This window comes from Kogia breviceps, chromosome 8 (assembly GCF_026419965.1).
Source record: "Kogia breviceps isolate mKogBre1 chromosome 8, mKogBre1 haplotype 1, whole genome shotgun sequence".
Lineage (NCBI taxonomy): Eukaryota > Metazoa > Chordata > Mammalia > Artiodactyla > Physeteridae > Kogia > Kogia breviceps.
In genome coordinates, this window is record NC_081317.1 from 102,616,650 (window position 1) to 102,632,495 (window position 15,846).

The 15,846-nt window shown below is 58.3% G+C and overlaps 1 protein-coding gene across 1 annotated transcript in view; it reads right to left on the reverse strand.

Moving 5' to 3' along the window:
• The window catches only part of GFRA2 (GDNF family receptor alpha 2), a 92,668-nt gene extending 77,428 nt beyond the window's left edge, over nucleotides 1-15,240 (reverse strand). Inside the window, exons 1-3 of the mRNA XM_059071948.2 lie at nucleotides 14,457-15,240; nucleotides 8,534-8,848; nucleotides 2,606-2,689 (exon numbers count right to left, since the gene is read on the reverse strand). Coding sequence (XP_058927931.1) covers nucleotides 2,606-2,689; nucleotides 8,534-8,848; nucleotides 14,457-14,496 — 439 coding nt within the window. The 5' untranslated portion in view covers nucleotides 14,497-15,240. The remainder of the gene's footprint in view (nucleotides 1-2,605; nucleotides 2,690-8,533; nucleotides 8,849-14,456) is intronic.
• Between the last annotated feature and the right edge of the window lie 606 nt (nucleotides 15,241-15,846).

Below are 15,846 nucleotides of genomic sequence, written 5' to 3' on the forward strand. Positions count from 1 at the left end.
GCAGCAGGTGAAGGATGCTGATTCAGTGAGCTGCAGACCACTAATCTCCTCATCTGTCTTGTCAACATCCTTGTCCCACAGAGTGTCAAGCCCATTACGCAAAGATTTTCTGCCAGGAAGATACTTAGTGTCAGTCCGGGAAGCAGCAGGGGCCTGAACTCAGGTGCGGAGCTCTGACCTTCAACCTTCAGGGGGCAAGCCAAAGCCATCTCTTCACTGGAGGTAAACCCAGTGGCTCCCGCCCGGGCAGTAGCACCTGAGCCCATGGTAGGGTGGGAAATGAGTACATCCGGCCGCTGGGATTTCCCCATCACAGCGTCCACGCGCAAACCATCTCCTCAACCTGCTGGAGCCCCCTAGCACTGTCTCAAAAGGAGTGGCCCAAAACTAATCAGGAAATGTGAGAATCAGAATGTCTGTGCTAGGAGCGGCCTCAGTCAGTCAATCACCCAGTTCAGCCCTGTGGGATGGGCAAGGCTTATCAATGGGTCATCACAGTGCCACAGGCAGAGGCAGGATGGGAAACTCGGCCATCACCCCACTGCGGGGTATGATGATGAGAGCCCAGGGCAGGCCACTCAATGCACAGACCACCTTCGAAGTCACCATTCCATCCACCACTAACCCTGCCCACCACCAGGGACCAAGGGTATGTCCAGATGGTCACCCTTTGGCCAGCGCCTCCCTTCTCATGGGGCCCAGGATTTCTCCCACCAGTACATGTGTATCATCCTATCTCAATCCCTTAGAGCATGCTTTCTCAATGGGAGAGGAGGGTATCACCCCCAAGGGACCAAAAACGGGCTCCTGGGTAGGCAAAAAAAAAGTAGATATTACAATGGTTTGTGGCCCTCCAAAACTCAACCCTATCTGACAAAATTTTAATACTTGGCATTTACTATGGACTAAATTATGTCCCCTCCCCAAACTCACATGCTGAAACCCTAAACCCCCAATGTAACTGTATTTGAAGATAGGGCTTTTAGGAGGTAATTAAGGTTAAATGAGGTCATAAGTGTGGGGCCATAATCCAGTAGGACTAGTGTCCTTATAAGAAGAGGAAGATACCTTTCTCTCTCTCTCTCTCTCTCTCTCTCTCTCTCTCTCTCCACCCCCCTCTCTCTTGTCTCTCTTCTCCCTATCTCCCCACTCCAATCCCCCACTTCCTTCCCACCCATTCCCACCCCTACCCTGTGAGGACACAGTGAGAAGGCTGATGTCTGCAAACCAGGAAGAGAGCCCTCACCAGAAACCAAACCTGCCAGACCTTGATCTTAGACTTCCAGCCTCCAGAACTGTGAGATAATAGATTTCTGTTGTTTAAGCCATCCAGTCTACAGTATTTTGTTATGGCAGCCCAAGCGGACTAAGACAGTATTTCTCTAGTTAGAGAGAATTAACTTTTCTCCTTAGAGGGGCAACAATGAAAACAACGACAAAGTTTGAGAAGCATTGTCCTAGAGAGTTCTTCATTTGAAAGGGCTTAGGGTCTCACTGGAGAATCTTTCATTTCACAGTCTAGAGTAGTTCTTCTCAACTGGCAGCGACTGTGCCCCCAGGGGACATTTGGCAGTGTCTGGAGACACACTGGGTTGTCACAACTTGGGGGACTGCTACTAGTGTCCAGTAGGTAGAGGCCAGGGATGCTGCTAAACATCTTACAGGGCACAGGATGGCTCCTGCCACGGAGAGAATTACCCAGGTCAATGTCAATAATGTTGCTGTTGAGAAACCCTGGCTTAGAACAAAAGAAACTTCGGAAGGTTTTACTTATTGCCACAAAGTGCCTGGACGCCTGAGGTCTGAGGCCCGCGAGCAAGCCCACCCTGGCCCCCTTTAAGCAGCACTGGTGACTCCAGGAAGCTCATCTCAGCCCCAAGAGTTCCCCAAACCAGAAGGTCCTCCCGAGTGCCCGAGCAGGGACAGGCTGCCCTGGGTCACCCAAAGGCTAGAGGGAACAAGGCCAAGAAGAAAGAACCGAAAAACTCACTGGGCTCCTATACACAGACCACGGCAAGCAAAGCTAGAGCTCAAATGGGTCTTCTCACTCCCCAGGCAGGCCAAGGCAGGAGTGGCCAGAGAGCAGAGGCTCTCCTCGGCGGGATTCAAGAAGCAGAGCCCCCAGGGGAGAGGGGAATTTCAGAGCAGAATGGACGATGATGATAGGAACGCCGACAACCACGGCCAACGGCATGCTGAGCCCTGGACAGCCATTGGTTCACTCTGACCTCATGACCATCCATCGAGGTAGGTACTCTCCCCTCTGCACCAGAGAGGAAACTGAGGCACAGAGAGGTCGAGTAACTTGCCCAAAGTAGAACAGCTGGAAAGGACCCAGCCAGGCAGGACAGGTGACGAAATGGGAGAGCAATAAGACGTTTCAGATTCAAGATCTCCTGCACAGCAAGCTCATTCTAGGCAATTCCCGTAAATGCTTTATGCCACACACAACCTTGTGGGTGGGTATGACGGTATGAAGACCCCAGGCTCAGAGGCGTTCACGGGCCTGCCGGCAAGCCGACACCTGAGCCAAGCCCCGAGGCCTGATCCACCACCCACTGGGACCGGAGCAGGTCTGGCGAGGTCCCAGCATGAGCCCACTCACCTGAGAAGATTGAAGCAAGCCTGAAGATGTCCGAGAGGCGGGCAGTCACTGGCTCGTAGGGGGAGGCTTCATAGAACTCCTCGCCTAGAAGAGAGAACCGTGTCAAGGCCCAGGCTCACATCCTGCCCAAAGTGCTGCACAGGGCAGGTCAGGAATGAACTGCTGCACATTTCACACGAGCAAGGTACTTCTCTCCAACCAGAGCAGGTCAGAACTGCCTAATACATCTCCCTCGTGACCTCTCTGCATGTCCCGGCCTCTTCTAAGGACTTCTGAATGCTTCTGGAAAGAAGGCACAGGGAAGCTGAAACCCTATGCAAGGCCAGGTACAAATCCCAGGATTTGAGGCCAAAGGACCTTCCACAGTCATTCAGTACAACTTCCTCATTTCACAGAGGAGGGCTCAGAGGTGGCCCAGAGAGGCAAAGCAACCCGCCTGAGATCACACAGCTACTCATGGCGGAGCTTGAGCTGGACCCCAGCCTCACACCAGCATTGCTTCCCAGCACACCGGGCTGGCTCTGCCCAGACTTAAGGGAACAGGATTTCCCCTTTGCCTCCTACCATGCCGCCAGGAGAATCTGACTGGCTGAAGGCCCGCTGGGTGGAGGCCTGACTGTGGCTCCTGTCTGACTGACTCCCGACCTGTCTTCCCCTCCACCTGCTGTTTCTCAGCCCTCTCCCCCAGGCTCCGGGGTGCACCAGAGGCTCGGGGAACAGAAAAGCAAGCGAGTGACAGGAGATAAATGACACAAGGCTACCCTGGAGACCCACCACCACCTCAGCGGGACTCCAGCCTCCACTGCCAATGCTCGGCAGCAAAGGCAATATCCTCTTGAGATATGACAGCGAGGAGAAATCAATGGATAATCACTCAGACTGTGTGTGTGTGTGTGTGTGTGTGTTGAGCGGGCGGGGGAGACAGATGATGACCACAGCCTCACACACTGATTTCCCGTCCACCCGGGTCCCAGCGTCACGGGCAAGTACCCCCGCCTAAAGAGAAGCACGTGGGGCAGCACCCCTGGGGGCCACCTGCAGGAAGGAGCCGGCCTCCAGAAGAGGAGCCTTGGAATCTGCTTGCAAGGGGCTCGTTCAGCCAGGCCCCCAAAGTCACCCGCAGGCTAGCCCTCGAGGCTTAACCAGCCCTCCGCTGGTCCACGGACCAGGCATCTGTCTGCTATACCGGGCAGACCCCCCAGAGAAGGGTACAGACCCCCAGAGGACGTGGAGGAAGAGCATGCCCCCTGGAGAAGCGGCCCCGCCCTTCACTGTACCTCACAGGAGCACCTTAGGCCCTGCCACACCCAGCACACGGGGCACCTTACGCACAGGGGGTGCCCACTGGTACCGGCCAACGGACCTAATCCAGAGGTTACTCCTTCCTTCAGGCCTGTCTCCAATCCCACCTACCCCCGGGGCACGCAGGGTCATCGCAGGCCTGCATGATCTCAGCATCCTCCACTCTACCCACCGGCACTGGAGAAACTCCCCGTGGTGGGGTTACCAGCCATGCTATCTGCTGCAGCCAAACAACACAAGAGTTTAGGAAGCACTTTTGTAATAAAGATGATGTTATATTGTTCTGCCTTCGTGCCAGCACTATTAGAAGTGCTTTAGATGTACTCACTCATTTAATCCTCTTAATTTCTCTAGGGGGTAGGCACTATTATTCTCCCTATTTTACAGATAAGGAACTGGGGCACAGAGACACTGAGGTACTTGCTCGAGGTCACACAGCTGGTAAGTGGCAGAGCCTGGTTTCAAACCCAGGAAGTTGGCTCCGGAGTCCAAGTTCTTAACCATTATGAATACCGTCTCCAAAAATAAAAAGTGTTATTGAAACCAAATTGTTCTTAAACAAGTACTACGGTTGCTTAACTTTTCACAGAGTAATCTTCTGTAGGCTGGACTGCTTCCCCAGAGCAGGGTCTGTCTGTCCCTATAGCATCTGGCATAGCACCGTGCCTGGGTATGGATAGGCTGGTACGATTGACTAGGAGGGGACAGGGGATGGATCTCCGGGGGAAAAGAGCCTCTTCCATGACCGGGTGGGAGGGGCCCGTCCTATTTAACTCAACTTCCATCTGCTCCTGCGTCGGAATTCACCAGCAGGAAATCCGAGAGCTGCCTGGCAGCCGGACTGAAGCCAAATCCAGGATGTCAGATTCCAGGGCCACGACCTCGGAGACGACAAGTAGGAGAGGCCTTGGCACTTCACGTCTGCAGGACCAGGATGACCCTGAACTTCAGCATCACCTCTGGAGAAGGCAAGAAGCCTGGTCCCCTGTGCAGCCAACAGTGACAGCCCTACCGCGTAAATACCGGTGGTTACGGGGGTGGTGATGGCAGAGAGGAAGACGGGCCCAAGGCCACAGCTCTCCCCCAGTGGAAAGGGGTCCGGATAAGGAGTCGGGGGCCTGGTCCCGCCAGCTGCTTGCTGTGTGCCCTGGGAAGCCCCCGACCCGCCTCGCTGCATCTCCGCTTCCCCGCCAGAATGATCTCGAGGCCCTTTGCGGTTGGGACCGTCTAGGAGCTCGGCAGAGCCCGCACTCCTGCCACCGCCAGCTCTGCCCACACGCTGAGGGCCTCAGTCTGCACAGCGAGCTCAGCCTCAGGTAGAGACAGAAGGTGGAGCCGAGTCTCCGGGGAATCGCAGCAGGAGAAGCCAGGATCTAAGTGCAAACCCACATGGGTCTCTCCTCTCCGTGATCCCGCCACCCGGGCCCAAGCCAGGTCATTAAGAGTCTTAAGGAATAGGGAGGGTGTGCCTGCAGCCTCCCCAGGAGACGACTCACCCCACACCAGGAATAGCCCCCTCTCAGGAAGATCCTGTCCCTCAGAGGAACACCACCTGCTGTTAAAAGGCCTCTGGGTTCCTCTGGTCAGCCCTGGACGGAAACCACCTCTGGCCCCAAGACCCAGGGGGAGGGGACTGCGCAATCTGCAAGGGGTCGGGGGCAGGGTTCTGAGGAAGGAGAAAAGCAGGGGGCTGCCTTTCTAGAGTGGGACCAGGGGAAGGGTCCCCCAGCCTGTACACGCCAGCACAGGGACCACGGCTTCCCCAGTGCTTTCACCCCCCCCCCCCCGAAGCACACAGCAGGTGCTTAACAGATATTTGTTGAGTAAATGAACCAACAAACCATCTCAAGCCTTGGAACGGGGAGAGGTTACAGGCAGGCCCTCCTGGGTTGAAAGGGCCTTGAAGACACAGCAGAAGGCGGCATACAACGCTCATTACGCTTATTGCTGTCATCAAACTGCCTCATCGTCCCGGCTCCGAGCAAGGTCCCCGGAGCTCTGATGCGGTGACGCCACGGAGCCGGGACGATGGGAAGGTTCTCAGGTGGCCCATCCGACTCTCTAGCCGGCAGCTCTTCCATCCCTTTCCTGTCCATCCTGCACCCACAGCAAGCCCACCCACCTTCTGCCCAGTCTCCCTCGGGTTGAAAGTGAAGGCTGTCGGAAAGAAAGCAAAAACCTAAACAACCCAGCTGGCTGAATCGGGGCCTTCAATGTTCTGGGCACGGAGTCAGTCTGTGTGGCGGGCGGGGACACAGCTCCTTGTCTCACAGAGAACAGAGTGCCCGTCTCTGTGGCCGGCTCCCTCTCTTTGCTGACTTCTAGTTCTAGGACTCCAGCATTGCTAGCAATGGAAGAAATGACCACCCGATTCATGAGGAATTACTTTGTTACTAATGGTGGTAATACTATCAATAATTCCATGCCCTCTTACTCCTATTTTCAGGGCCCATTTGAACCCTCGGGGCCACTGCTCAGGAACCTCTCAATATCCAGGCCCCACCCCTGGGCCCAGTTTCCTCCTCCCCCTCCAGCAGCTGGAGGCGATGCTGCCCCTCAGATCCTAGGCTGACGCCTCCCCTCCCCCAAGGGCACAGATCCACAGAGCACCCCTCTCTCTTCTGCACCTCAGCCTCTCCAACGCTACTATCCTACCTTAGAATTTAAACTGCTCGACTCTCTCGCATCTTTAAAAAAATAAGTCATCCTTTGTTCTTCTCCCATCTTCACACCAAAATTCAAGAAGCTGGCCACAGTAATCATTCCCCTCTCCCCCGCCCCCAGGCACCCCCTCAGCAGCCTGCTTCCAGCACCACCTAAGGCGCTCACCCCAAGGGCATCAGGGACCCTCTCCACCCCTCTCCTGCTGGGCCTAAAGTCTTAGAGGCTGGTGACCCTCCTTGCTCTGAGAGTGAGCCCCTCCCGAGGTGTCCTGCTGTCTGTCTTACCGCACCCCCAGAGCCTCCTTAGTCATCCTTGCAGCCCATCTTTAAATGGCAATGGTCCTGGGGGCTCTGTCCCTGACCTCCTCCCAGTGTGACGGCACCCACTCCCTCGGCCCCAGTTACCACCTGCAGTCTGCTGACGACTTCTAAACCCCTACGTCCAGTCGCTCTCCCTCACGTGACTCCCAGCCCTGCGTGCCCAGCTGTCTGTAGGGCAGGGCCCATGAGGGGCACACGCCCCAGAACAAATTCACATCTCCCAGCCCTGCCCCCGACTCAACACCTTCACTGGATCGGCCACATCACCCACCCAGCTGCCCAAGACCGAAAAGTGGGGGCCCCCCTGACTCCTCTGACCCTTCACCAAGACCTGTTGATTCTACCTCCTGGACAGCTCTTAGACCTCCCTTTCCTGCCACTGTCCTCATTCAGCCGCCATCATTCCTGGCCTGTATCACAGCAGTGGCCTCCGAACGGTCTCTCCAATCTACTCTCTTCATTGGAACCACATGAACTTTATCCTGAAGCACATATCCATCGGGTAAAACCTTCCAGGGGTGCTGCCCACCAGATCCGTACCCCTCCCATCTCTCCTCCCCCATCCCCACTTCCACCCACCTCTACCACACTGAGTTACCTGCAGGTCTGTAAGCGAGTTCCACTAACCTGAGTTACCCGCGGGCCTTTGCCCAAGCTCTCCCTCCACCTCCCGTACTCTCCCCATACACCTTCACCAGGTAACTGCAGCTCATTCTTGAATCTCAGCTTGGAAGCTGCCTCTTCCAGGAAGGCGCTTTAGATTTTGTAAGAAGGGGTTCGATGCCCCTGCTTGGTGATGCCGCAGCACCCAGTGCTTTCCACTCACATCACCAAATGACAGATAACTGTCACCAAATAACTTCTCTGCATCCCCCCCCCGACCATGAGCTCCACGAAGGCAGAGGCTGCCTCAGCTGTTCTCAACTGTTGCCACAATGCCTAGCAGCCGGTAAACTCTCAATAAACAGTTGCTGAATTAATAAGTGAATGCCTGACCCAGGTGGCCAGCAAATCCTCCGCACCCCAGTCTGGAGGGGGAGGAAATGGGGAAGGTGGCTGTCCCGGGAAAGGCTTACAGGTTCTGCCTTGGGCCTTGGAGGCAGGCTTGCCCAGGGCCGTGGGCCCTCAGAGCTCTGTTGAAGGTGCCTAGGCCAGGCCCGGGGTCAGGAAGCCACCTGAAGGGCAGGCCTCCTGGGAGCAGGAAGGCGGGAGGGGGGCAGCGGGGAGCGGCAAGGGCTGGTTTGCTCTCGTGCAGACCTCACAGCTCCGCCTGCACGCCGCCTACCCCTTCTCACTCCTCTGTCCTCACCTGTCCATCCACCTGGGCACCCTTGCCTCACCTTCCCTCGTCACCACTGCACACGGCCGTCCAACCAGCCCCGGTTCACTTCCCCTCCCACCACCCCACCGTCTCTCCTCCCCACCTCCTCCTTCGTCTGTCTCTCCAACAACAGCTGCCCTCCTAGGTTGGGCAGCTGCCTCCTCTGGGTTCTAGGTTCCCTGGAAGGTGGAGAGAGAGAGAGAGAGAGAGAGCCGTGGCCACTCTGCCCCGTTACCAGGCCCTCCCGCTGAACCTGGGCCCCAGGAGGCCCTCCCACCACCCCATCCCCAGCGTGCTTCCCATCGAGGCGGGCGGACTTACCCTCGGTCAGCCCCAGGTGGATGCTCCAGTAGATCTGCAAGCACTGCAGCTCCTTCTTCATGCCCCGCTTGCAGCGGCAGTCGTACAGCGGGCTCTCCTGCAGCACCTCCAGGGCCGCCTGGCACTCCTTGTTGGCCAGCATGGTGTTGCGGTCCCGGCCGGCCAGGCACTGGCGCAGCGTGCGGTAGCGGGAGCTGCAGTTGGATTCGGCCGCGCACAGCTCATTGGCCCGGACACAGTCCACTGGGGGGCGCCAGCCGTGCAGCTCGGGGCCCTGCGGGGAGGAAGGGCTGGCCAAAGAGCGGAGGGTCTCGTCTGGGTGGTGGGGAGGGAAGACAAGCACGAATGAGGGCCTCAGTCTCCGACCCCAGAGGCAGGCCTGGGGGCTTGGGCCCTTCGGGGAAAGTCACACCCATTCTACTCGGCACAGCAAGGCCGACTCACGGCTGCCTTCCCCAGCAGACAGCAGGTCGGAGGAAGGGCTGCTACAGGGTCCCAAGAGTCCACCATCTCTCCTCAAACCCAAAGGAGAAAAGCTGCCCTCTGCCCTGGTCCTACCAGACTCTCTTCTGGTTCCACTCCGTGGCCCCGGGGCCAGGAGCACAGAAAAGCCAGAGGCCCCAGCAAGGCCACAGACAGTCTAAGATGCCAGGAAGCCAGAGAAGGATGCCACAGCCTCAGCAGAGAGCTGACGGCTGCAGGGCCTCCTGGGGGGGGCCGAGGGGGCATCTCACTTTCAGAACACCCAGACCTCCTCCCAGCAACCTCGGGTCCAGCCAGAGGTCCATCCCAGACACCAGACTAAACCCTGAAAGCAGCAGTGGGTGGTTTACCTCTCACAGCCTCTTAGAGGCCAGAGTCAGCCCCTGCATTCTACCCTGGGGAAACTGAGGCCCAAAGAAGGGAGATTGACAACTCAAGGTCACACGCAGGCCAAAAAGGCCCCTCGAACCCCCCAGTCTATCCATTCTGAGTCCCCAGACTTCCCGAGGAGACAGGGAGAGACAAGCATGACGCCATGGTCTGAGCCCAGAGGGAGGCGCTCCTCCAGGGGGGCTCAGCCCTCCACACCTTCCTGTCCCACAGTGCAGCCAGAGACAGAAAATGTACCCTGCGGACAAGTTCCACCCTGGGCCCCACCAAAAAAAATGCTGCAGACCCAGCAACTCCATCCCACCACACCTCCCACCCACACACACCTCCCTCTCTCTCTCTCTCCATCGGGCTGTCCCTCTCCCTTTCTCTCCCCTATTTCTTTCCTCTCCTCCCCACCCTCCCCTGAAACCCTCTCCCTTCTGTTTCCCCTTTTCTTTCTTCTTTCCAGAAGCCAAATAACAAGTCAATTGCAAGCTGACCCTGGCCTCGCACACAGACCCTCGCCTCCCCAACGATGAACAAGGAGGAATCAGTCCACCCTCCTCATGCACGGCCTCAAGTGTCCAAACCCACGGTCCTCGTAAGGGAAGAGGTCAAGTAAGGAGATTCGGAGGGGAAGGGCAGGGAAAGAAAGGGCCGCTTGGTCCTTTCAAAAGCAAGCTCCCGGGCTTCCCTGGTGGCGCAGTGGTTGGGAGTCCGCCTGCCGATGCAGGAGACACGGGTTCGTGCCCTGGTCCGGGAGGATCCCACATGCCGTGGAGCAACTAAGCCCGTGAGCCATGGCCGCTAGGCCTGCGCGTCCGGAGCCTGTGCTCCGCAGCGGGAGAGGCCACAACAGTGAGAGGCCCGCGTACCACAAAAAAAAAAAAAAAAAAATCTCCCAAAACGGCTTCCTCTGGACACAGACATCCTCCTGGCCTCCCGGTCCTCTCCAAGCCCCTCACTCAGATCCTGCCCCACAAAAAACCATACCATGGCCCAAAGCCAAGACTGGCTTTTCCAAGACCCGAGGAGTGATCTGGGGGTGCTTCTTCCACTCCATCCTGCCCCAAAACATAAAAAGATCCTAGGGCTTCCCTGGTGGCGCAGTGGTTGCGAGTCCGCCTGTCGATGCAGGGGACAGGAGTTCGTGCCCCGCTCTGGGAAGATCCCACATGCCGCGGAGCGGCTGGGCCCGTGAGCCATGGCCACTGGGCCTGCGCGTCCAGAGCCCGTGCTCCGCAGCGGGAGGGGCCACAACAGTGAGAGGCCCGCATGCCGCAAAAAATTTTAAAAAATAAATAATTTTTTTTAAAAAAGATCCTAGGGAAAAGTCACCCCACCCCACCCCCCCGTCCCCAATCCCACAGAATCCCCTCTATTTCTACCCAGAACCGCCACTTCTCACGCCGTTCCCCAAGAAGGCCCTGCTCAGGGGGCAGCTACCACAGGGAGACAGCGACACCTAGAGGCAGAGTGCTGCACCGCGAGCCTGTCACTCCCGACTGAGTGCCGAGGGGAAAGGAATCAAGGAATGGGCTCCTGGAGGGCCAGGCCTACCCCACTAGGAGAGCAACGGGTGGGCCTGGGTCGGAGAAGCCCTCTGGGTCCAGAGCAAAAGACTTCCCTTCTCCTCCTGACCACACCTCTGCCTCAGGACAGGAGGAGCTGAAGGCTGTGGCCAGGCTGAGACAAGACCATTGAAGAAACCAGCACGGAATGTGGTCATGGACAGTGGGGCATCTGCCCAGGTGTGGGTGGAGAAGTGTCCTCCGCCCGAGCCCAGGCAGCAGCTGTACTGCCCGGCTTCAGCAAATTCCTGGGTCTCTGAGCAGGACCCGGCTGTATCTGGGCCACCCAGGAGCAGCTGTGTTGACCCAGCCACACTGGTACCTGCTGCCCCACCTAGCCAGCCAGGTAGCCAGCCTACTGGAGCCTCAAGACCGACCCAGCCCTAGGCCTTCCACTGACTCCGCTCACCCCAGCATCCCAGCAGGCGTCTCTCCTCCCCCACCCCCACCCCCCGCTGGTGTCACCTGAGGCTGCACTGTCAGAGGTAAAATGAGAAAGGGGCATCCTACCCAGGCTTAAAGGTCAGGACCTTAGCCTAGGGAACTGAGGCAATAAGGAGACTTCCTCCCTGCCCTACAGGTGAGGTCTAGAGCCCCAAGGTATGGTCCTTATAGAATCCTGGGTTCCCCTCATCCTGCCAGCTCCCAGGCAGGGAGATGCTCTGTAGGAGGACCGGTGCATCTTCCGACCAAACTCCCTGACTCTTCTAGTCGGAGTCATGACCCCAGAACCAACCAGGCCCAGCCAGAGAAAGAAGTCATGGCAACTCGGTGCCTTTGGCCAAGAATTCTAGGAGAGTAAAGGTTGGAAGGTATCCTGGTGATGTTTCCAGATTCTAGATCAGGAGAAAACTCAGATCCCTCAAGGAAAGCAAAGACATGTAGAAGAGCTTTTAAAGACACAGAAGGACTGAGAGACCACACAGAACTATAGCCACCCTCTGCATCAAATGCCCCACAAGAGCTAGAATGCCAGTGGGAGGTGGGCCCTCTGACCAGCCCTGAGCCCCACCCCCATCTCATTTTCTCCCTGAGCTTGTCAATGCTGGAGGTCAGCCAGGCTGGGCCAGAAAGGCCTCTCCAGCCCCAGACCCCACTAGAACCTTGGAAGGGGCACACCAAAGGCCCCTGCTCCTAGGAACATGCTTCACTTTACCCCTCCCACCACTGAAAATGCCCACCACCTCTCAAGCTCCAGAAAAGCCTCTCCCCCAAGTGGAATTTCCAACAAACTCCCAACTATGGGTTCCTTGCCAGGAAAGGGCCCTGGGGCTGAAATGTCCTTAGCACCAACCTATCCCTTGTTCTCGACTGGCCTAACCCAGAGCCTTTCAATGTCCTCTGGTCACTCAGTTAACCCCACACCCCAGCTTCTCGTGGGAAGGGAACCGAAAGGCTGTGACCAAAGAGGATGCTGACAGCACCCTGCTCTTTTCCTGCTCTCAACTCCCCACACACTAGGGTCACAGACACCTGGGAGGACATCTCTGAACGGGCCCCCTACACATGTACTGGAGGACAGTCTCTCCTCAGGCTCCTCAGCTGGGACAAGCCTGCCTGCAGCCTGGGGGGCTGGGCCTGGAGGTGACTGACAGGCCGGCACCGCTCTCCTCCACCGGGGGACGGAGACCTCAGAAGGCGCCCACATCTGGAAGCCCTGCCGGCCCAGGGTGTGTGCAGCTCAGTAGCAAGCAATCTGGCTGCTTTTTCTGAAATACAATTTTTTTTTCTTCTTGGCCCTGCTCATTCTTGGCCCCAGAAAGCCGCGTTTTTAAACCAGCAGTAGGAGAAAAGGTCAGGTTTCGTAATAGCCCCTTCAGAGAGAGAGGGTTGCCGGGAAAGGCCGCAGAGCACAGTGGCCAGGAGAGGAGAGCCGTCCCAAGCTCCTCCCTCAGCCCCTCCTCCCACCCCGAGAAAGCTGCCCCCCGAGAAAAGCCACCTCTGGCTCCGGAGGCGGACAGTGAAGGCCACACCCTAGAGCTCGGCCTGGGCCCCTGGGGAACTCATGGCTGTGGGAGGGGGAAGAGGAGGGAACTGGCAAAGGGCCCAGGCCCCAGCCAACATCAATGGGACTGGAAGCCCCTGTCCTAGTCAGGACACTTCCTAGACACCCCCTAGCAAGTGTTTCTGGGATGTGCATCTACCTCCCCAGGCCTTCCCCTCTCCCCTCCTCCAGGACGGAAAGGGTGCCCTCCGTGACCCATCTGGGCAACCTGGCTCACCGCTGACTACACAGCAGCCCAGGGTGGCAGGAGCAGCACCCACAATGAAGCAGATGTGTGCTCCTTGAGAGCGCGCACACACACACACACACACACACACACACACACACACACACACACACACATTCCGTTAGCCTGCTCCCTCTCTGGAGCACCTACTGGGGCAGCAGCCTTGCCTGGGACTCCTGGTTAGCACACAGCCTTGGAAACACCCACTTTTCCTCACCTCCACCCCCCAGAATGCTCCCTCTATACCCCTGTTTCCCAAGCAGCTGAGATTTTGTGTAGCATAAAAAGGGGACGAGGGGTTGGTAATTCGGGGTGCGAAAGAGACTGCCGGGGTTCAGGGGCACCAGGCAGCCCCTGCTCTCTGCCCTTGGGGGAGTGGGCTCACAGAATGAGCAGTGGTCTTTGTTCACTCCAGGATTCTCCCCTCACCCCTCTCCTTCTTCACCCAAGGAAGCAAACTTTGGCCTCCCTCCCATCTCTTCCCACCAGCTATGGGGTCCCCTGCCCCAGAGGTGGCAAAGGGAAGGCACTGAACAGCGGCTAGAAACACTCCACTCCCGCCCACCCACCTGGCTCGGGTCTGGGCGGGAGGGAGGGCAAACGGTGGGGAGAAACTTGAAAAGTGTTCCAGGGAGTGGAGCCGCTAGGAAGGGGTTCGGAGAGTGGGAAGCGGGGTGCATTTTCCAGAGGTTGATTGGCAGGTGGGGGATGGCTGCCAGGGCTGCCCCCACAGATGTCCAACCGGGAGCTCCTGGAGAAATCCATGCCCTCTACCACCATCGACTCAGGGAGCCGCTGGGAAAGGTGGGACCGGCATGATTTTCCTTTCCACGACACTGAGCCTCTCCCCTCCCTTCTCTCTTCCAGATCAAGAGTTGGATTTTTTTCTTCCTTAAGTTGCCGCAATTTGAACCCATTATTTTAAGGGAAATGAGCGCTATCACTGTGTGTGAGTGAGCGAGTGCGTGTCTGCGTGCGTGTGCGCGGGGATGGTCTGGGTGTTATAAGTCTCCTTGCCAATCCCCCGCGTAACCAGCCAGCCGCGGCTCCCGTCCCTCCGCTCGCATCCTCGCCGCCGGCCCTGCTCGGTTCCTCTACGCCCGGGCCCGGCTCGCCCCGCCGCGCGGTCTCCCCGCCGGTCCGTCCCCCACCAGCGCCCCGCTCGCCCCCCGCGTTCGCGGCTGCTCGCCAGCGCTCGAACGCACTGCCCGCGCAGCCCCCGAGGCTCCGGCGGACACGCTGCCCTCGCCACCCGCAGATACTCACCTAAAAAGAAGAAGAGGCAGAAGGCGTTTGCCAAGATCATGTTAAATAAATCCCCCAGTTGTGTTTTTTTTTTCTTTCTCCCTTGGATTAAAAAATAACAACAACAATAATAATAATAGCCAAGCAGTGATAATCAGCCCCAAATCCAATGCGGAGATCCCAGCTAGTCCACGCGATGAAGATCCTGAGTCCTGCGATTCTCGCCTCTGGCTGGAGGGGGTAGTGGAATGGAGGGCGGTGGGCGGCCTCTCGACGCCCCCCTTGCCCACTAAAATCAAATATACACGTATTCGGATGTATGTCTGTTTTCCAAGCCGACAGCCGGTCCTCAGGTCTGCCCTCCCCTCAGCTCATCCGGGAAGGCGCGAGTCCCCACGGGTCCAATTCCCCTGCGCTTCCCGGGAGGGGACTGGGGAGGTGGGGGAGAAGCGATCTGAGAGCGAAGGGCTGGAAGGAAGCGGCGAGGGTGGGGGTCAGAATAAAGCGCAAATAAGAAAGAAATCCACCTACGGGTGTAAGCGCCTAGGAACAAACCAGCGGGAGCTTCGAGGACCAGAGACTGGAGTCGCTTCTTTCGCACAAGACGAAGGAAAGATTTTTTAAAATCTTCTCCCGCTAACCCTTGCTCGTGTCACTTTTTTCTAATGTAATTCCAGTGACCGTGTGTCTCTGCGTGAGTGTGTCTTTCTCTCTCCTCTCCCTCCCTCTCCTCTTCCCGGCTCTCGCTCTTTGCTCCCGCTCTCCCCGGCTCTCTCGCTCTCCTCTCCCTCCCCCTTCTCCCTCTCCCTGCTCCTCCCTCCGCCCGCCCCCTTCCCCCTTCGCGGCTCCCTAGCCGGGGCTCTCGCGCCCGCGCCCCTCTCCTCCGCCCGGGGCTCGGCGCTCGGGCTCCCAGGCGCTGGCGCGGGCGCGCAGCGGAGCAGCGACTCTCTGCAGCGGCGGCGGCGACAAGGCGGTGGCGGTGGCGCCGGGGAACGCGGGTTGAGAGGAGAGCTCCGCCGCTGTCTCCCTCTGGTCTGCCGCCCGCCCTTCCCGAATTGACCTGCAGCCTTGCCGGAAACTGACCGGCTCCCCCGGCAAAGGCTCGGGCTCCAACCCAAACCCACCAAAGCCTCCGCACCGTCCTCCTCCCCCCCGCCGCGCGCCAACCCCCCCCCCCCCCAACCACCCACCCCGGCCCCCGCCCCCGCGCCCAGGCCACCGGCTCACGGAGGCCTGGGGAGGCTCAGCGGAGGCCCGAGGGCGTGGAGTGCCGGGCGCCCGAGCCATCCCGGGGGCGTGGGGGGAAGGGCTCTAGAAAAAAAAAACCCTGCTTGGTGGCTAGGGTCTGGGCAGGGGGCTGCACCATCCGCGGGCGGATGCGTCCTTCGGCCAGCGAGCCGAGGCAGAGCGT